The 21982-nt window shown below is 28.9% G+C and overlaps 3 protein-coding genes across 4 annotated transcripts; 1 reads left to right on the top strand and 2 right to left on the bottom strand.

Moving 5' to 3' along the window:
* Window positions 1–908: 908 nt before the first annotated feature.
* Window positions 909–3286, top strand: LOC132950596 (2-(3-amino-3-carboxypropyl)histidine synthase subunit 1). The gene is made up of 4 exons (XM_061022114.1): window positions 909–1697; window positions 1787–1948; window positions 2567–2732; window positions 2819–3286. The coding sequence occupies exons 1-4, from the start codon at window positions 1132–1134 to the stop codon at window positions 3176–3178; spliced, it is 1254 nt and encodes a 417-aa protein (XP_060878097.1). The 5' UTR covers window positions 909–1131; the 3' UTR covers window positions 3179–3286.
* Window positions 3287–3343: 57 nt separating this feature from the next.
* LOC132950597 (uncharacterized) lies at window positions 3344–7016 on the bottom strand. The gene is made up of 3 exons (XM_061022115.1): window positions 6739–7016; window positions 6558–6661; window positions 3344–5287 (listed from the first exon to the last, which is right to left on the bottom strand). The coding sequence occupies exons 2-3, from the start codon at window positions 6650–6652 to the stop codon at window positions 4840–4842; spliced, it is 543 nt and encodes a 180-aa protein (XP_060878098.1). The 5' UTR covers window positions 6653–6661; window positions 6739–7016; the 3' UTR covers window positions 3344–4839.
* Window positions 7017–15987: 8971 nt separating this feature from the next.
* LOC132951200 (ubiquitin-conjugating enzyme E2 W) lies at window positions 15988–19360 on the bottom strand. 2 transcript variants are annotated; one of them, XM_061022968.1, is made up of 6 exons: window positions 19001–19358; window positions 18823–18914; window positions 17516–17618; window positions 17297–17452; window positions 16475–16550; window positions 15988–16366 (listed from the first exon to the last, which is right to left on the bottom strand). In XM_061022968.1, the coding sequence occupies exons 1-6, from the start codon at window positions 19022–19024 to the stop codon at window positions 16353–16355; spliced, it is 465 nt and encodes a 154-aa protein (XP_060878951.1). In that variant the 5' UTR covers window positions 19025–19358; the 3' UTR covers window positions 15988–16352. The 2 variants fall into 2 exon arrangements, with proteins under 2 accessions (XP_060878951.1, XP_060878952.1); XM_061022969.1 differs by lacking the exon at window positions 15988–16366 and having other exon boundaries at window positions 16461–16550; window positions 19001–19360.
* Window positions 19361–21982: the final 2622 nt, after the last annotated feature.

Here is a 21982-nt window from a genome sequence, read left to right as displayed (position 1 = left end):
AGTTTCTCTCTTGAAGATATTTATTCATTTTTGTTTATTTTAAAATAAAAAAATAAAAAGTAAAACTCGCAACGAATAGGATACTTATACGAACACAACACAGACACAATATAGACTAAAATAATATATCTAACAGTAAGTTATCATGGGTCTTGGTGGATCAGTTATCATAATGGCTATTAAGATATAATTTTGTACAACTGCTATAATATGTTATTTATCTTAATGACTCAAATGTACTTTCCTGTAATAAAATGAAATAAAATAAAAATAACTATGGTAGGTAGCATATTACACGCATACAGTGTTTTGGTAGATACCATTTTATGGGTAGGTAGCATATTAGACGAGTACCCACATTTTTACAATATTGCATATTCACTCGATTTCTCATGTAGCTATTTTCTTATTTTGGTGTAACTCAAAAACGAATAACTGTAGAAACATGAACATTTGACTGAATGTTTATACTTTCATTTTCTATACACCATACAATTTTGGAAATATTTCGACTGATTATGAGCTGTTTACGGACAGTTTCAAATTTCATTTTTTTCAGTTCATGGTTCATGAAATTATTTTATAATATTTTAAAAAAAACACATTACTGTAAAACTAATAAATTTTTTTCTTTGCTTAAAATCTAAAAAGTTAATTTAAGTATTTTTCTATTTCTGTGGCATAAACATTAGAGAACCCTCTAATGTTCATATTATTACCATAGATATAGATATATTACACAACAATGTTTACATTTATTCATAATATTATAATAATATAATAACTGTGTTTGTAAACATTGCTTGCTTTGTAAATGGCGGTCGATTTCAATGATAAGAAGGAGACGGCTATCTTGTTTTTTTGGTCTATAATCTATGGTTATCGCTGATTATAGTATTATTATGATAATATATTTTGTGCTATGTGCACGTCTTGTGGAGTAATTATTGTGCCCATTACCTATTCAAAATTTCAATTTTTCAAAGAATTTATTCATTTTTTTGATATTCAAGAGAGTTGAACTAGTCAATATTATTATTTGTAAATATTTACTCAAGTATTTACGAACAAATATGAATATAGATGGTTTACTTTTATGACGTATTGGCATAATTAATTGAAACATTGACCATGTCTGATGCCGTAGTTGTAAAGGCTAAAACCGAACGGAAGGTGTTCAGACCGTCAGCCAAAGTGCTGAACAAAATACCCGATGAGATTACCAATGACCCTGAGCTGATCGCCGCTATACAATCGTTACCACCTAACTACAACTTTGAATTGCCAAAGACAATATGGCGACTGCGTCAAATGCAAGCCAAACGTGTTGCGTTGCAAATGCCCGAAGGCCTGACCATGTTTGCTGTACAGTTGTGCGATATTATCGAAAGGTTCACAGGTGCAGACACGGTAATTATGGGCGATGTCACCTATGGTGCATGTTGTGTGGACGATTTCACAGCCAAAGCGCTCGGTGTCGACCTTTTAGTGCACTATGGCCACAGTTGTCTCATTCCTGTTGATCAAACCGAAGGGGTCAAAGTGCTATATGTTTTTGTTGACATCAAGATTGACGCTATTCACCTAATCGAAACTGTGAAATTAAACTTCACCAAACAACAGAGACTATTGTTTGTGAGCACTGTTCAGTTTGTCACCACATTACAAGGGTTGATTAATAAATTAAAAACAGATGGGTTAGTAGCTGAACATTATGATTATTGTTCTAATTGACACCTTGTAAATACACACAACATTTTTGTATATTCACAATTTTTCTATTTAGTTATTGTGTAAAAGTTCCTCAAGAAAAACCACTGTCACCGGGAGAAATTTTGGGATGTACCTCACCAAAGGTTTCAGACGCCGATTGTTTGATATATCTAGGTGATGGTCGATTCCATTTAGAATCCATAATGATAGCTAATCCCGAACTTGCAGCATACAGGTAAACAAGTACGACTAGATTTTTTAAATTTATTAAATAATGACATTTGTTTACATTTAAAATTAAATCTAAAACTATTAGGTACATACTTACTTCCCAAGCTATACTAGTTAATACAATTTGTAGTCCATCAACTATTATGAATTTAAATAAAAATATTATATACTTAATATAATTTGTAATACATGAAAATAAATATTAAGTAGGTAATTACTAAAGAGGTTAATTATAAATTGGCAATTATTATTGAATTAACTAATATAATATAAATATGCAATAAATTTATAAATTTATAAATTTATTGCAGCATAAATTATATTTTAAATAAGTTTTAAACTCTTGTACCAGGCAAGTAATACTCATAAGTCATAAGTAATTTTAAATGAATACTAAAAATATTTAACTATCTTATTAAGCTATTGTACTGATATTAAAATACTAGCAGATGTAAATTCATGTAACACTGACAGCCAAGCTATGAAACTTAAAACCAGAATAAAGACAAATTGAAAATTTTTCATCCCATATTTTTATATTATGTAGTTATAAATCAATGAGACATAGTATATTCAACAGCCACTTTTATAATATTATTTGTGATATATGCATTAATTTTAGGTATGACCCATATGAAAGAAAATTGACCAGAGAATACTATGATCATGATGTCATGAAAGATACGCGGCTGAAAGCAATCGAACGAGCTAAAGATGCTAAAACTTTCGGACTGATTTTAGGCACTCTGGGAAGACAAGGAAGTACAAAAGTTTTGGATTATTTTCATGTATGTATAATACTTGAATTTAGTTAATTATTGTTTGTAACTGTATGTAATAATAGTCAATTTGTACTATACTATGTTATTTTTAGGATCAAATGAGATCACATTTGAAAAACTCTGTGGTTATTCTCTTATCAGAAATATTTCCACAAAAGCTATCTTTTTTTGGAGACACCGTTGACGCTTGGATACAGATTGCATGCCCACGATTGTCTATCGATTGGGGCACTGCATTTGAAAAACCATTTCTGTCGCCTTATGAGGGTGCTGTAGTTATGAATCAAATTGAGTTCAATTGCAAAGAAAGTTATCCAATGGATTATTACAGTAATAACAGTTTAGGTGCTTGGACACCAAATTATCGACCAGCCAATGGTTGTTGTGGTAAAGGATGTGCAAATGGCTCAAAAAGTGATGCACAAAAAATAGGTTGTTCTAAGAATCAGTGATTGATTTGATTCTTTTCATATGCTTCACTGCATTTGTTTACTGCCTGTTTATATAAATAATTATATGTTTTGGTAGAATTTTGTTTTAATAAATTTCTGACAACAGTACTGAATGATGATTTATTGTGCATGTCCTGAAATTGATATTTAATAATATATGAAATACTTGGCGTTACGCTGTGACTGAATTACTTATCATACACATTTCACAAAATATTTTAAATAACTAAAGATGACTTATATTATTGGTCAATAAAGTTTAATTATTATAACAAATTAAAACGAATAATTCATATTGATTTTAAATTTATGTTTTCCAGACCATTCGGTTTTAATTGATTTAAATAGTAATCATCTGTAAAATCACATATATTCAAGATAACAAGAGATTGCTTACACACATTAATTTGACAAATAAGTAATTACCCTTTCCAGAATAAAAATACTCAATAAAATATTTTAGTAGATAAATAAAACATATAATAATAATTAATAAGTACGTATATAAATTTTGAAACAGAACAACTTTTAGGTAATATTACTAAAATTAATTTGGTTTGGTTGTTTGAATTCAAATAAAAACAATGTTATATAATTAAAATAATACATGTATGTAATTAAACAACAGTAAAACAATATATTATATTCATAAATTCTAGAAAGTTTAAAGCTTATTAAAAGTACGATTACAAAATATGGTTTATGTATAATGAACAAAAAATAAATTATGTTCTACGAGAAAAATAATAAATTTTAATTATAAGATAGCATTATTTTGTTAATAGTAATAAAAATTATTACATGCACAATTTGATCAATTATTACATTTTAATATTAATAAAATTTTTCTACCAGTGTCATGGTATTTTACAAACATTTCAAATCCAATACTGTTTATAATTTAGGAAATTACTAATATTTAATGATTTCTGTAAAATACATTTTACAAAACTCTATTAAAATTAATATAAATTTTGACTATATTTAATCAAATTTAAAAAAAACTAATACAATTTAAATGTGTGTAGATGGCTAATGATAAATAATTTTCATTAACTATTTTGTTATTCTGAAAATGTTGACTTCATTTATTCAACATTATTTATATTATATTATAATAAGTATATTAAATGTGCAGTATGTTTTACAATTTAATTGTTAAATAATTAATGGAAAATTCAGGTGAATATAATATGAAATTTGTAGAATTTTAATTAGTTAACTATATGCACTTGAACAATTTAATTCTAAATTAATGATTGAATATACTAATTAAAGATGTATATTTAATTTTTATTCTTACAACCAAACTATTTTAGTAAAAAATTTGTTGAGAATACACACTTGACTATCAGTATGTTACATAATGAATAGTAATGAAGTACTATTAGCAATTTACTTCCTTGTACACGTCATATGATTATTCAAAAAGTGACTATATAATTATACTGTTACATGACTTGGTCTTTAAAAACGAACATTGACAACAATTCATATCTATACATTTAAATCAGTATTTTCAATTGCCATAATATTATGTACAACAATTGAATATGATTGATTACAACAAATTATTATTATATTTTTTTTTAAGTCTGTTAAAAGTTTTACCTAAAAAACAAACAGAATAACAATAAATTATTCAGAATATATGTATATGTTTAATTGTACATCAGTTCAGCCATGTCAGACATTTTTTTAGGAATGTGTACTAGATCTTCAAAATAACTGGCCAACTCATCAATTGTTACATCATCCGTGCATGGTATGACATTAGTACACTCGTTACTATTGTTGTTATTGTTCAATGATAATTCTGATAGAAATTCATCATCGGTTGACCATTTTCGATTTAGTTGTTTACGGTTAAACCTTCGATTGACAGGTACAGGAGATGCTGCTGCATATTGTTGCTTACATCGTTCTACTCTGTTTAATTTAGGAGGCCTTAGTATGCAATCTTTTGATGGCAATTCAGTATTTTGTTTTTGAGGATATGCACAGGTTAGAGATTTCGTATTCATACAACGGCATATTACACAACCAGTTGGATATGGTTCTTTAATGTCATTATCCTTTTCCACAATGTTTCCAGGATACTTATGAGGCCTAAAAATGTAATTAATTTTCATTTAATCATATTTTATTGATACATCAACTGTATACCTAAATATTTAATTATTTTTTGATTTAATATATTTTGATTTTTGTTTAGCACCTCAATATAAACAGTAGTATTAAATTAAAACAGGATTTGATAATAGCCCAACAAACTATTTATAAATTATGTTCCTAACTCCTAAGCTATTAATGTATACATATGCAGCAACATTTTGTAAACAGGGTTGGTGGTCCGTATAACTGTTTACTTGTCCCCCCCCCCCCCCTTTTAAATATAGTTTGGCGTCACTGGTTCTGATATTAATTTTGAACACGGATTTGTAATGGTCACTGAATTGCTTATGCTTCGACAATTTCTTTTTTTTTCTTTGGAAATTTACTAACAAAATAAGTAAAAATAGATCATATTCATAATAAAAATTTAAATACATTTATATAGAATATGAAAAATATGACAGTTAATGCATAGTAAATTTAGAGGATAATGCAAATCTGCTTTCAAAATTTAAATTGGAACATCCTACTGAGCGTAGTGATTGAAGTCACTGGCAGAATTTTTTGAAAAAAAAATGTTTGCAATTTTATAACGTAATATGTAGTGACACGTGCAAACGCATATGTAAAATGACAGACATACATATCCGGTCACTATGATGCCCCTATACAATGTGATCGCTACTACGAATTACACACACCAATGTCCATTTACTTCCAACATATTCACAAGACCCATATAAAATACCCTGTTTTTACTCCTTAGAATGGATTACGCTCCAGCCCCCCAAACATTTACTTAACTAATAAAACCAATATTAAACAAAAAAAAAAAAAAAACTTAAACTTATAAGCTTTGTGGAGTTATTATTTGTAATTTGAATATAATTAAATCAATCAATAAATATACCTTGATTATTGACTAATTCAAACCTTTGACAATAATTATTGAAAATAAATGTTTCTATTTATGCATCCAATCTATTTTCTACTTTCACTAAGAAGCTGATTGAGAGGGTGCCCCCTCCCACCAGTCATAGTTTAATAATAACACTGAGGTCAAAACCATTTATTTAAATGAACCAAAGTAAACACACTAATCTGATAAAAACATATCAACATTTGTGAATTGTAATAGAAATGTATTAAGGCAATAAGTGATATACAACATAATGTTCAGCCTCATCCGACCCTCCAAACAATGTAAATAAACAAAAAACATCGAAATTTCCCGAAAATCAGCTGTACTTTTTACAATATTTACCTGGTGGGGTCAATCTCCAAATTGTCGAGACTGAAAGACAACAGATGAGTTTCGGAATCCGTCATCCCTTTTGTATTTTCTAGCAGAGTTGCCATTTTCTCATCCTGTTGAAACAAAAAACCCGTGTACACGTCAAATAAATGTCCCGATTACTGGAGTTGTCATCGTCTGGGGTACTTACGCCTGGGGTCGAAAACGCTAAACGCGCAATTTGTTTTTCTCGGCCTCTCGTTAGGGTTCACACACTCGTATCGTTTCACTCGCGTACGCGTTGTTGGAAGGACCTGAACAATCCAGTGCTCACGACAGATTACCGAATCCTGTGGATCTGATTCAATATAGGTTTGATTAAAAATTCTTCCGCGTTTGTAAACAGTAAATAATAATGACAACAGTTTTCTATACGTTGTTTTTGTGCGCACTAGCCACTAATCTTTTATTCGTCATTTAGTCATTAAATCATAATCAAAACAAACAGCACAGCCGTCAGTCTTGCCACAGAACAAAATTTAAGCGACACTGAAAAGGATCAGCTGATCGGTTTGCTTACATTTTTTTGGTTGGCCCGTGTGTGCCCATGTCCAAGGTCACGGTGCAGAGAAGATAAGGTTGATTCCGGTCGCAAATTTTCTCGGCAGTTTGGTAGTACAAATGTCTCGTGCAGGTAGCGCCACCATTCGCCCGAAGGCCGGTTTTTATATTGTGAACACATAATTGTTTTTAATGTAAAAAACCTCAAAAATTATATACATTTTTGTCGTTTTTGATACCATTACTTCAAAATTTATAATATTAACCACGTGAGAATTATTTTTAAGTCATTATTCTATTCAATCAGGTAACATTTAAACAGTTTAAATCAAGGAAGTTTTATTATATATGTACATAATATTATATTTTAAGAACTTAAGGTACACGGTTATATGAGTTTAGACTGCTACGATAATTTTTTTTGTCATTTATTTTTTTCTCGATTGGCTCTCTCTGCATTGCATTGCAAATAAAATGTTATAATATTTTTATAACTTCAATGTAATATTTTTTTTTTTAATGATTTTCATTTCTATGTACCCATTATATTTTACTATTTTAACAATTTTAACTATTCTATTCTCTATTGTAGATATTATATTTTCTCTACACCATGCTTAATATTTAATTTTTTTTCTTATTATATATCATATTATATAGGTATCTATATAAATATAATTATGATTTTTATTTGGGTATACTTGGGTCAGTAGGTATAGTAGTATATTTGAGCTTTTATTGAAAGTTTAAACTCGTACTTTATACTTATAGTACGTAGATATTACTAATTCCATGTCTGTACATATATGTGTCAATGAATAAATAGACATATAAATATCATATAATAAATATGCATTATATTTGAATCAATAAATTTGTACGATATGGCTACATACCATATAATATTATTACAATTTTTACATAATAATTGGTACATGATTCCAAAACATAAGTTTATTTTGATAATCTATACAATATAATATATTATATTGACACGCGGACTATTGACATTAAAACAACAATTAATACATTTAAATAAAATTTAAATGTAAATCTCCATTACGACTTGTATAAAAGTCGGCCTACGAGCGAAGGCGTACCCTGGTGTTAAATTCTGAACTACCAAACTGCCGCGATTTTTTGCGTCAATATTGTACCATTGAAAGATACGGGAGTGGTGTCACCTTAGACCATGAACTAAGATAAACTTTATAAACTTTAACATTGGTTTATCTTAGTTCATGCCTTTAGAGACTCCTCGAGTCCGTGAATATCATGCATAATAATCTAAGACCGTATGCATAAGAGTATTATCTACAACCGTATATGTATAACCGTGAGCATAAAATAGATAAGATAAATTTTATTATCAGCTGCTATCGCCTACGTCATGTATTATAGATGAATAATATACATTTATTTGTGTATACATTTGTGCCCCAAGACTCAAGAGCATAGAACTATAAATACGGTTCTACATATTTTTTCACAAAATAGTTGTTCCATACTCCAAAGTAAATTTGTTTAAATTTAATGATTGCAAATGGACCGTTTTGTTAATGGAAATTACACTATTACAGTACTTATTTATTAACCTATTTATGTAATGTATATATTGTATTTTAATTGGACTAATACTCTATAATATTGCTCAACCATATTCGGCACCGTTCCGATGACAAATCATGTGGGGGCTTGATTCAATGAAATTTTATTTTCTGAGTAAAAAAAGCTTGGGAATTTAATACAATAGGCTCGAGGCTCCTATACTATATTGTTACAATGACATTTGAAAAATATTAAAAATCCAGGCACAAGTGTTTAACAAGTATTTTTTATAAGTATTTAAACATCAAATCTTGACAAAATACGTAAAAATCACGAAAATGTGCAAATTATTTTGAATTAGAAATTCCTAAAAATTTTTTTTTTTAAATCCAAGATTGTACGTACTGCAGGGTAGTGACGACTGACGATATGTATGCCGTACATAGATAATATAATATATTATCTATGATGCCGTATGTGTATTAAATTGTATTGTTGTTTTGAAGTGTCTCTAATAAATGAGTTGATTGATAATTACGTCTTTTACATACTAGTTAGAGCGAAAGTACAAATATTATTATGTACTTAAATGTGCATACTCCGTCATTTATAATTTATAATTTGAAATTCTAATAACATGTTTCAAAATAGAAATGTTAAAAAGTAACCTATTTAGATGCCCAATAGTTACCAAAAAAAACAAACACTATATACATAATAATATTATATAGTTTTGAGCACAATAAGAATTAAAATAAATAAATCTTTTTTCTTCAGTTCTATTGTTAAATAATATCGATGCCCAAATTATATGTACGACCTTTAGACGTGAGGGGTAAACGGTCGATGCGCAAAGGACGTATAATCCAAAAATCGAACGATGCGCAGCTGTCTAACGAAAAGGTCAAAATTAACAATAGTGATGCGCAACCGGCTGAGTGCTCATGCAGGCGCGTGTACAAGTCACCGCCACGGCACGGTAAACAATGTATGCTCATTTGTATGCACTTGTTGTCAATCCTACCGATGGACCTGATAACCCTATAATACCTACTTCTAAAAACTGATTTGAATTCGTTATTATCATGTTTACAGTTTACTCGAGATCGATCACTGATCAGGCCGACATTTTTAAATATTTAATTTAAATTTCAAATAATCCACATATAAAAATTTTACGAGTTTAGAAACTAAATTTAAAAAAAAAAGTGGCCTGAACTCTGAAGTAGGCATATTAACGAATTCAAATCAGTTTTCAGAATTTTTATCGCGTTATCAGGTCTATCGGTATGATTGACAAAATATTGAAACATTTTGGTTGAAATAATTGACCATTTGCAATCTTATTAATAAGTAAGTAACTAAAATGGAAAAATGTACAAATTTTGTTCTGACCATAGAACACTTATTTGCTCCGACGATCATAGTCAAACATTAATACAGCTTAAGTTTAGTATTTTTCCGTGTTGCCTAAAGAATAAAGATGTACAACATTGTTAGGCACGAAAAAAAATTCAATACTAAATGTGTATGAATTCAAACCTAATAAATATTATAATTTTGGTCTGGAAAATGATATTATTGATATTAACGTATTATTCTTGACTTTTTACCTAAGTTCATATACAACGAGAGTCGAGAGATAGATCAAGTTCAATGTCCATCATTGGTATAGACGGAACTCCTATTTCAAAGAAGAACTATCAATATTTGTATTTCCGGGTACAGGGTATATTGTCTAGACTTTGAATATAGCTGAAAATTGATGTAAATACTGATTACAATTTGGTGTGTATAATTGAATAAAATATAAAAAAATTATTCATAATTTTTTAACTACTTCATGAAAACGTAAAATGTTGCCCGGCGTGTAGTATAGGCAAAATAAGTACATTACTGCGGAGTTCAATATTTTCCATAATTACATTTTAGCTCTTCGCCAAGAAAATATAATTACGCAATAACCAAAACGCATCGTTCGCCACCGCGAAAACCCAAATCCTCGATCCTCGGCACCAGTCGTATATTTACGAAGTAACCGCATTCTCTCGGTGAACGGAGTATAACTGTATAAGTATGATACATATAATTATATGAATCCGATATTGTGTACAAAGTCAAATACGAGAATAGAATAAATAATGACAGGGCAAGTATATAAGCATGTTTAAATTATAACAAAATGTATAAAAAACCATCACATTAAATTCCAAAATATTATTAAAGTGTTGTTTAAAATTAAGGACAACCGTGCGTGCTAGTATACCTACTAGGTACTAACTACTAAGTGATAGATCTGTTGGTGGGCAGTGGTGGTGATGGTGGTTTGTTCATGTGTGTGTATAAATAAGACTGGTATTATTCCTTGAAAAAGTATTATCAAATGTGGCATTTGATTTTTTTTTTTACTTATAACTCTGTTCAGCTGTATCACTGTATCAGTATTCACTGATATTCAAAAATAATATACCTACCTATATTCGTCAAGCTGAATCTGAAAGAGTACAAACAAATATAGACGACATCAATGGTAAAAACATGTTTATGCAAAACAAATAAAATGTCAAATTTCAAATGGAAGACTTTTTAATGTTTAAATTACATTATAAACTGTATGGAATATAGATAACATATTATATATTTATATCTTATAATATATTATAACTTAAAAGATGCAGGGCAATAACCTAATAACTTATATTATATAACCTACTTATAAAAAAGATTGGTAGGTAGGTTTATAGAAGGTAAAGTTTTTTAAAATATCTATATCTATATTGTGTTTTCCACTAGTTATGGATATCATATATGTAATGTGGATATTATGCTGCCTTTAAACTTATTTTCGGTCTTATATCATTGATTTTTAAGTATACTGCAGCGACAAGCGATCCTATATCGTTATTTATAGTAAATAGATTAAATATATTCTGTAGTGTAGGTAGATAGGTTAGATTCTAACCGTTATAGTCTTAGAGACCAGCTATAACCATTAACCACGTTATCATTACTATTTCAATAATTTACTTTAAAACTTACAACTCACTATTTTGTTCGATAATCGACGAGTAGTTTGATTTGTTACATTTATGCCTTCAAATTAAATAAAAATATTAACATATCATTAAATTAAATTAATTTTATAAACATATTCAACGGTGGTGGATATGATATTAAATTATATAATATTTCAGTCCATCGCAATTCACAGACAATCACAGATGCATAATATGATACCTAAATATTTAACTAGTTTTTATTGGCAGTCATGACAAGAAAAAACAATTAACCTGAAGTACACACATTCCTCTAGCAAAGCTTCCACGAAGAATTTAGGACATGCCTACTTGGTGGTGACTGGCGCTTCGTGCTCACGTTATTATATAATATTTGACCAGGATCACCAACCCCGGAATATAGATTAAGGAGAACATATCGGTGGCCCAGACAATTACATAGACGAAAATGCTGCAGCGAATGAGGCTGTTGGTCGTGTAGTGACGATCTAAGTACTCAAACAACCGCGTGGACGTCCGAAGCATACGGCGAATTAAGCACGCAACAGTCCGGAGCGCGTACATTGAGTGTGCAACAACCATGACTGTGGCGGCAAATGAAATGGCGGCCCGACAGTATTTGAAGGCCGAGGGCATGATAGCTCCGAGCAAGTTGGCCCAGAGAGCGATGTCTTTCGTGTATTTCAGCAGAGTGAACGAGCTGAAGCAGACGATGCCTAAAACGATCAGGATTATGATGAACAGGAAGGCTGCCGAAGAGTACCACATCGCCCTTTCCGATACGCCTGCACGATCGACTCTGGTAGGACGGAGGCAATAGACATGGACGAAGACACGGGTGACCCAGGCCAAGGTCATAAAGGTCTCGGTCCAGATTAAAAGCAGCTCGCACACGAAAACTTTACCGAAGAAAAATGCCGATCCAAGCCAGGCAAAACCGAGTGTCGTTGGTTGACTGTCCAACGACGACGGCAACTCAAAAAAGCAGTTCATGACTTTATTCAAATATTTGAACATCTTATGATGTATACCTACTGTGGTGTCTTTTGTCTTACTGTGCTATAGCCTATAACGATTTTTCGAAAAATGTATAAACGAGAATATTTCAATAATGCAAAATTATTTGGTTACCTATATAAAAAAATGACCTAGGTAACTACTTTAAATGTTAAATTCGTCTTGGCAACGAAACAGTAAGTTATAACTAAGTAGGTCACAATCTAGTCGGATTTTGACTGAAATAAATTATGTTATAAATTATAATACATTCCACATAAAAATATATTTATTTATCAATTTTTATATATATTATATAACTGGCTGATCCCGTGCACTTCGTTGCCCGTTAAATGTGCCAGCTCTATATGACTCAAACTTTGTTCAATTCGTTGTTTAATTTTCGGTGTGTGGTGTTCAAAATGTATCTTGACTTTTCTGTTGCCTGGAATAAAAATTCTGATTCACAACAGTGTATTATCAGGTAGGCAATCTACCTACGGTAGATCGCGGTCCCTGCAGTGCTGTTTGTACGTAAGTGTATGATTTAACTCTAAAGTATCAAAGTTATACCAAGCTTATTTTGATATAATACGGTGGATTAATATAATCAATTAATACATAATCCTAACCTAACCGTACTAAAATCCGATGAATAAAAAAGCCAAATTTAACCCTTTTTAAATTAGCTTATCTTCTTCCCAGAGATCTGCACACAAACATTAATTTCATTTGTATATAATATAGCTGATCATGCGCACTTCGTGGCCCATAAAAAATGACAAAAAAATTGTGATAGTTCAACTCCTTCTTGGTGTAACTCGCTGCAGTAAGTGCAACTCAGCCACCCTGGTAGGCAATGTGTGAAAATTCAATTTGATGCATGCCTGATCTGCCCGATTGACCAATAGCAACCAATAATAAATAAATACTATTTATATTAATTATTTCTCCTATAGCAAATAGCAACCATTTATAAATAAATATTTTCATCGTAAATCTCAAAATCCTTGTTTGAGCACTTCTATTAATTGGTCGTGGCGTGATGTTATATATAGCCTTCCTCGATGAATGGACTACCTATCCAACAAAAAAATAATTTTTCAATTCGAACCAGTAGTTCCTGAGATTAGCACGTTCAAAAACATAAACTCTACAGCTTTATATACATATTAGTATATAGATATAGATATATTTCTTCTGTCCGCGTGTATCACTATTCTCTATTCTATAACTCTTCCTAAACGACTGGACTGATTTTTATGACATTTGTTGTGCGTATTTAGAGGTCTCTGGATGATTCACATATTGTTGGTGTTCACACTCCCAGTTGGTCGAACCCGGAGAGGTGCTCAAACAGGGGTTTACGATGGAAATTATTATTGTTGGTTATAAATGGTTGCTATATTGATTATAGAAGAAATAATTAGTAGAAATTAGTATTTTTTTTTGTATATAAATGGTTGCAATTAATTACTTGGGCAGATGCGAGGTAAAAGCATCTACTAAATCGTCACGTTTTTGGTTTCGAATAAAAAAATATATTTTAAAACAAACATGAGAGTTGAATGTAAATGTGTAGCTATTGTATAGGTAGGTATTCAAAAACTACTTGACCGATTTTATTAAAAATTAAAATTGTTCTTGGAGACATCAGGAAAGTTTAAAAAGTAGTTTGAAGTACTTTGAACCACATTCGATATATCTGTACCAATAGGTGCTATATCCAATCAACCACAAATAAATTGTCCATTTTGGTCGAATTAGTACACAAAAGTGATGAAATGTTGCCTGTACTGAACTGAGGTATAGGTAGGTACATCATAACCCAAAGCTTGGCACTAACTAGTTAGAAAGTTAAAGATAAGTTAGAAAGTTACTTTTTTAGTAACTTTCTAATTCAACAAGTCAGTTTTAATTCACATTAACTTTGTTACTCAACTCAACTCAACTAGTTGAATTTAATGTTTAAAATAATCTAGTTTAACTCGATAAAAATAATAAATAACTAGTTATTTTTATGATTTTTTGAATTTCTTATTTTATTAAAATTTCTATATTCTAATGACTGATATTCCAAGAAATTAAGGTTATAAAATTTAATCAAATTATTGGTTAATAGTTGTTCAATTTAATTTTTCATCTGTCACCAATAATTTAAGTTATTTACCTACTTAAATAATAATTAATTTATGTAATTTAAATTTTAAACTAAAAAAAAAAACTAACTTCTACTCTAACTTAAGTTACTATTTTCACCTAACTAAGTTAGAAATTTGGTACATTTCAGAAACTAACATATTTTTTATATTAAAGTAACTTAACTTTAATCAGTTGAAAAAAGTGACTACCTTGCCCAGCTTTTCAGTAAAACCAAGAAACACTTGTAGAAGCTAAATTTTTTATTTTTTAATTTTTTCATGGACGAAGTCGGGTTGTACAACTAAAATTGGATGTTGGCTCGTTACTCGACTGGACCGTTTTCAATAAAAGTTATATCAACAGATTTTTTGAAACTTTGAGGATGTTTATAGCTCAATTTTTCAACTTCTATAGCCTATAGATAGCTAAAGGGTAATAAGCTTATGTAAAAAAAAACTTACTATATTACTCTATGAATACAATTTTCCACTCTCGTACGCGCATGCTCAAGTCAATATATTGATAACAATATAAAATTCACCATACAAATTTTATGACAACTTACTTATTGCTTGGACAAACTTTAAGTTAGTTAACGTTGTCTAATTTTGATTCTGAAAAAATATTTGAATTCGGCAGGTTTGTAGATTGTATGCAAAACTTTCTGTATTTAATTTTAATTATGATTTTAAAAAATCTATAATTACAAGTTTTTAATTACAGTTCACAATAATGCAAGATTTAATTTCTACAGTGTTCCATACGATCTATCGAACATTTTTGACGAATTCAATTTTTTTCTATTACAAAATCGTACAACATAAATTAACTTTAATTTTGTCAAAACTTAAGGTCTTTTGACGTCTAAACTTGACGGCAGTAATAGTAATTTGCTACAGAAAATGAAAAATTGAAATATTCATAGCTTGCCGGAACAAAACAATTTAGTTTACGTCATTGTTGGGTTAAGTTACGACATTCAAATAAGGCTGTAAACAGAATAAATCATATTACATTTTGAATATCATAAATATTTGGATTGAGTGTAAACATAAACAAATATTAAATACAAATATCATTGACAATATAGATATTAAAATATATTAAATCAGTAAATTAATTAATTAAAAATGTGTCATTTGTGTTATTTTTATTAATACATTCCCAATGAATAGGGATAATAACTTTATACTCCATTTATCTATGATTTACAATTTAATATATTAACGCACCTATGTTATGTTTATAAATACATGATTTTTACAAATATATTTACCTTGTTCATGGTATATTTTATTAGCAATATAGGTTCAGATTATTTTTTAAGATATACTACTTAACTTAAGAAAATAATAGTACATTACATATTTATTAGTGTGTATAATAATTGAAAGGTAATCATATTTATTTATAATAAACAAATGTACATTTAACAGGATCTGGGTCTAATTAATAATTTTGTTAAAGTGAGTACATTTAATTGCAATAAAAATAAGATCACAATTTTCACTAAATGAGAATATATTATAGTGAAAAGATAAAATAATGGATGTTCAATACTTCAAACTTTGTCATCTAAAAAGAAAAAGAAAACAAATTAACCATAACATAAATACACAATTTTTTTAATCAACTACGATAATAATATATGGTTCATTTAAGTATGAGATTATATTTGCTTACCGTGATACCACCATTTTGTTTTTTTTGGATTTTTGTTGCATGTTTTTATGTAAAAACTATTGTCTGGAGGTCTTTTCTGTAAATTATAAAACAAATTATTTGTGTTTTAGCTTATATTTACATATATATATATATATATATATATATAGGATATGATACATGCAATAAAGTAATCATATTGAAATTGAAATAAATAGTTCCTATTTTGTTCTAGACAAGATTATCATATTTTTTACTTTATTACTCAAGCGATGTTTATTTAAATTATCAATACAAAATAGTGGGTTAGTGGATGTCGCTCTGCTGTACAGTAGGTTACAAGTTGGTCACTGTAATGGATGGTGTTAAATTTGAATTCAATGATATAATATCATAACAAAAATGATTGTGAGCGAAAACGACCAGTCAGCCTATGATATTACCAAGTATATCTGATGATATTATAGTGAATAAAGTAATTTATATATTTACCCATTTAGGTGGAACCTTGTTTTAAATTTTAAATCCTTAACTACAAAAGTTGAACATTTTATAAATTTTTTAAGCATCGTGAAAAAACATGATTTTCTTTTGCATTTAATGTTAATTTTAAGTTAAAAAATGCATCACCCCAATATAGTGCATACATTCAACAAATAAACATTCAAATCTAGTAATGGGTAATGTGTGAAAGTGAAAACACTATTCTATAAAATTATAGGTATTCTAGCAAGGATTCACTTATTTATAAGAGGTAATGTAAAGTATATTACGTCACTATTTTAAATTAGTTAAACATTACATAATATTATTATATTATTTATGTAATTTTTGTGAAATCACCTTTTCTTTGCAGCTGCTTAGCATAGATATAATTGAAAGACAGACAGATTGAACAGATAATGCTGGTGACCAGTCATCAGTAAGAATAGATAAACAAATATGTCCATTACTATACACATGTGGATGAACTGGAATGTTTTGGCCCACAAATGTAACCTTAAAAAAAAAATAATTTTAATATTTAAATAAAATATTAAAATAAAATAAACATTTTTTTACTTCAGGCGACTCAAAGGGATAACTGGTACCAAATTTGAATTGCAACTGGAACTGTTCTCCATCATATAAAGTACCTTCAGCACCTTGCATATTTATAGTCCAACTAAAAAGTAAGATTACAAATTTAAACATTATATAGAAAATTAAATATCTATGACAGGCTTTGTACTAATGAAGTTATATAAACATTAGCTTCACCAAAAGTTATTTTAAAACAAAAATAATCCCACAATTGAAACTATTATTTAAAAAAATGTAAATACTCAAATTATAAATAGCTAGATGCCTAGATTATCAGAAAATACAAGTTTACCTACATTGTTGTGATAGTAAAATTATTTATTTATTTCTTTTACCTAACTTTTTATTTGATGAAATTACTTTCATTGATTATTAATCATAACTATGTGCCTAAGCTGATATGCATATTGATAGTCCTACTATATAGTTTAAAATATTAGATTGTAAACTAAATTAAATAATTTGAATTGTATAACATCCAAATTTATGTTACGGAACAAGTAATAAATATCATATTAATATAAAATCTAAATAATAGCCAGAAGATCCTCACAAAATATACATGCCATATAATAAATATATAGTAAAATTAGTAACAACTAATAAAACAAAAAATATTATAATTAAAAAAATTATTTTTAAATAAAAAATAATTGTGGAAACGACAAAAAGCAAAATTGTGCAGACCAGAATCAATTTGTGATGTTAGCTATTAAATTTAATTGCCCTATTATAATAATCAAAGACCTGTGTATTTACATCGGTTTTAAATGATATTTCAAGTTTTAACCGATTAATAAGAAATTTTAAATTGCAATATCTTGCATACCTATAACTTACTTATGAATTTAAATATCTTAAAAAAATCAACGAACAAATACAGATTAAGTTCTTATCTTTAAGTTTGATAATAGGTCAATTAAATCTAGGTATTCACACGTAGGGAGACGTTTGCAAGACAAAACCATGTTTAATTTTAAGATAACAATTTATTTTGAGTCAACTAATATTAAAAAACATTGGTTATGTCTTAAGAGTGAAACCACCTTACAGCTAATAGCACAAAATTAGTTCTGCCGAACGCAAATTTCCTATGTTATATGTTCGTAAGATGGAGATAATACATGTGAATATGACATCCTCTTAAGATATTATTATATTAATAATATTATCACAGGATTCATAAAATATAAATATATTATATAATTATATACTATATTACACATGTTGCATCAAATAAAAATTGTTTAAGCCAACACACAAGCAAAGGTTAATTTTGTACTAACACATTGAGATTTTGTTCAGCTTGGTCAACATCTACAACCATTCCTGGAGGAGGTTCTTTAACGAGCGATATCAATTCTTTGTGGAGTCTTTTCTATGTATAAATAAAAAAATTATCAAACAATATTTTACAAAAAATATGTAATTGTAACAATAATGTATAAGCAGATGGGTACATACTTCGGACGGAGTTTTACCAGCCATTTTATGACGATCTCCGGCAACAAAACTGATATTTTATATTATTTTTAAATCTGTGTAGTATTCATCGTGTGATCAATAATTAATTATTGTGTTGTTGTATCAATGAGAACATGGAATACATATTGGCCATTAAGTAAAACGGAGAAGCAAATAACTAATGCCCAAGAACACGATCTATAAACGGTTGACCGAAAATTGTCGTCACATAAATAATTAATAATGACAAAAATAATAGTGCACTAAAACCATATCTTCTAATTAGTTGAGTATTTGAAAAAATGAGTCTATTAACTATTTCGCTTCGGAAAACAACAAAAGGTCTTGTTGTCTCTTATCATTAACATATTAGTACAGTAAGTTGTGTGTCGGACGACACGCCAGCAGCTGACGGTTTTCGCAATGGAAGAATAAAACGGTTCTAAATAAAATTGTATTAAATATACCAGACAGCTTGCATGAGCCATGACCACGATTTAAGATATTTAAGGTATATCTTAAATCGTGGCCATGACTAAAGATATTATAATATTGTAGTTTCAAAAAGGTCGTAGCTTACTTCAAAATAATAATGATCAATAAATGCCTACGTGGTGCCCTAGATAATAATCATACCTTTGAGGCAGGGGCGCTCTGGGGATCATATAATTTATTAGTCGGTAGGTATTAGGTAAGTTTATTTAGTTTATTATAATGTTATTTATATATAAAGATCAGAATGTTGTTGCAAATTGCCATTGCATATTGTATGCATACCTACTAAAATACCTTTAAAATATATTTAGTATATTAGAAAATAATAATATTTAGTGGTTAATTTTATTGGTGTTTAACCCCTTAAGTTTCCACAGTTTTCTCCAAAGCTTTGAGTAAAGTTTTATTAGATTATTTATACATGCAAATATACAATACTTAGCTGGTACCTTAAATGCTGGTATACCCTTCCACGTCTTGGAAAATCAAACATTAACGCCATATTTTTATATCAACACATAATAATAATCGTAACCAAAATATTTATGTTACTTAATATAATTAATAAAATAATACTAGCAATAAATACTTATTAGAATTATTAGTTATTGATTTTTAGATACTATGCACATTGTACATTAATATAATTGTACATAAATTCATTAATTTCACTAATCATGGGACAACTTTTCAATGTGAGAATCTAGAAAACTTTTTGATATGATTTAGCAAAATCTCATTGATCTTATTAATTTATTTATATTAACACCACCTATTTAGCTGAGTTGTCTAGAACATCTAGGTAAATTCATCTCGATTATCTCACAGCTTTCATATTCTAAAACCGTAAAAACATGCATTTTTACGTAATTTCAAGTAGTTTGATCGATTTCACTTTTCCATAACAACCCCCCAGAAGGTACCTAATAGTAGAAAAATAAATTACTACTTATTGTAACATATTATTATACTTCTTATGCGTGCGCACAGCCGCACAGGTGAATCGAATATTTCCCGTGTACACGTATAACATTATTTATATAATATAGACATAATTTCTCGATTATGAGACTGCGAACCTCCCTACACGTTACTCAAAGCCATTGTTTTATATTATTTATTATACTTTATCATATTATTTACTTATTGTATATAATGTACAGATTGTAAATCCTCAATAAATGCCATTATTTAAAAAAAAAAAAAACCTAATTTATTATTCGTTATGACGGGCCCTCTATTGGAGACGAGGGTGAAAAACGACGATGTTTAAGTATTCATGCATTGCGTGCTCAAAAATAAAATATGCGTCTCCGGTCTGCATCACCCGAGTACCTATAGCAGATTGTCCGTGGTAATAAATATTTGTTTTAAGTCAGAAAAGTAAATCCAAACTTCAAAAAAAAAAAATTACGTAAACCAACTTACATAAACGTTGACACTTCCGGTTAACTATGTATAGGTGTGCTAGTGCTACACCGACGCCGAAGAAATACCCTTCTTCGTCCGTCTTCATCACGTTTGAACTGGAATTATTGAGATATTTTATGAACAAAATACTGTTAAACAACTTGTCCGTTTATTGATGTCTTTTTTTTTTGTCCATCGAAATTATTAGAATCCATGATAGAAATAATAATTACTTCTATAATGTAAAATGTTAGAACCGTTAATTGTCTCAAACGAATGACTACGATTGGCGTTTACCATGGATGAATGGATGATGGATATCATAATATGATAAATCCATATACGATATTTCAGTATACCATATATTATGTATAAGGTCTATGGTAATCATATGCTCTTTTCTAGAACTCTTTGTGAACTTATTTTTTAGAAATACCTAAATCTGCAACATTTCATCCAAATGTAGAAAAGCACTAGTTATATTATAAATTATTAATAAATTATAAATAAAATGAAATATTTCATACCCTATACTTAGGGTATAAACTACCAAAAAAAATCTTTGTAAATACTAATTAAAATGAGGGTATACAAAATATGAACAATAAACATGGGTAAATAATATTTTAGATATATTGTTTTAAATACTCCACGCAAACATAAATAAAATAAAATATGTCATATCTAAATCTAGGGTATAAACTACGCTTTATCTTTGTAAATACTTATTAAAATGAGGGTATATACAAAATTGAAAATATGGCATAAAACCAATCGATTTTACAAATTTTTTTTTTCCAAAATGTGTATTTTAGGTTGCTTTGTAAGTATGTAAAAAAACAATCCCGGACGAACTTCGTTTTGAAGTTATTGATGAAAAACGATAATCGATTTTTTTGTCCGAGCGCAGTGCAGTGAGCGAGTGGCAACGCTAGCAGATTATGTGTTTTTTAACAACTTTGTTTAATTCCGAGTACTGCCCAATTATAGTAAGTCGGGTATATTTTCGATTTTTTTGTTCGAGCGATATTCAATTATAACTATTTTTTTAAAAAAAGATGCGCGTTATACGACAAA

This window comes from Metopolophium dirhodum, chromosome 8 (assembly GCF_019925205.1).
Source record: "Metopolophium dirhodum isolate CAU chromosome 8, ASM1992520v1, whole genome shotgun sequence".
Lineage (NCBI taxonomy): Eukaryota > Metazoa > Arthropoda > Insecta > Hemiptera > Aphididae > Metopolophium > Metopolophium dirhodum.
Note: the sequence above shows the minus strand (reverse complement) of the source record. Positions and strands in the feature narration are given on the sequence as shown.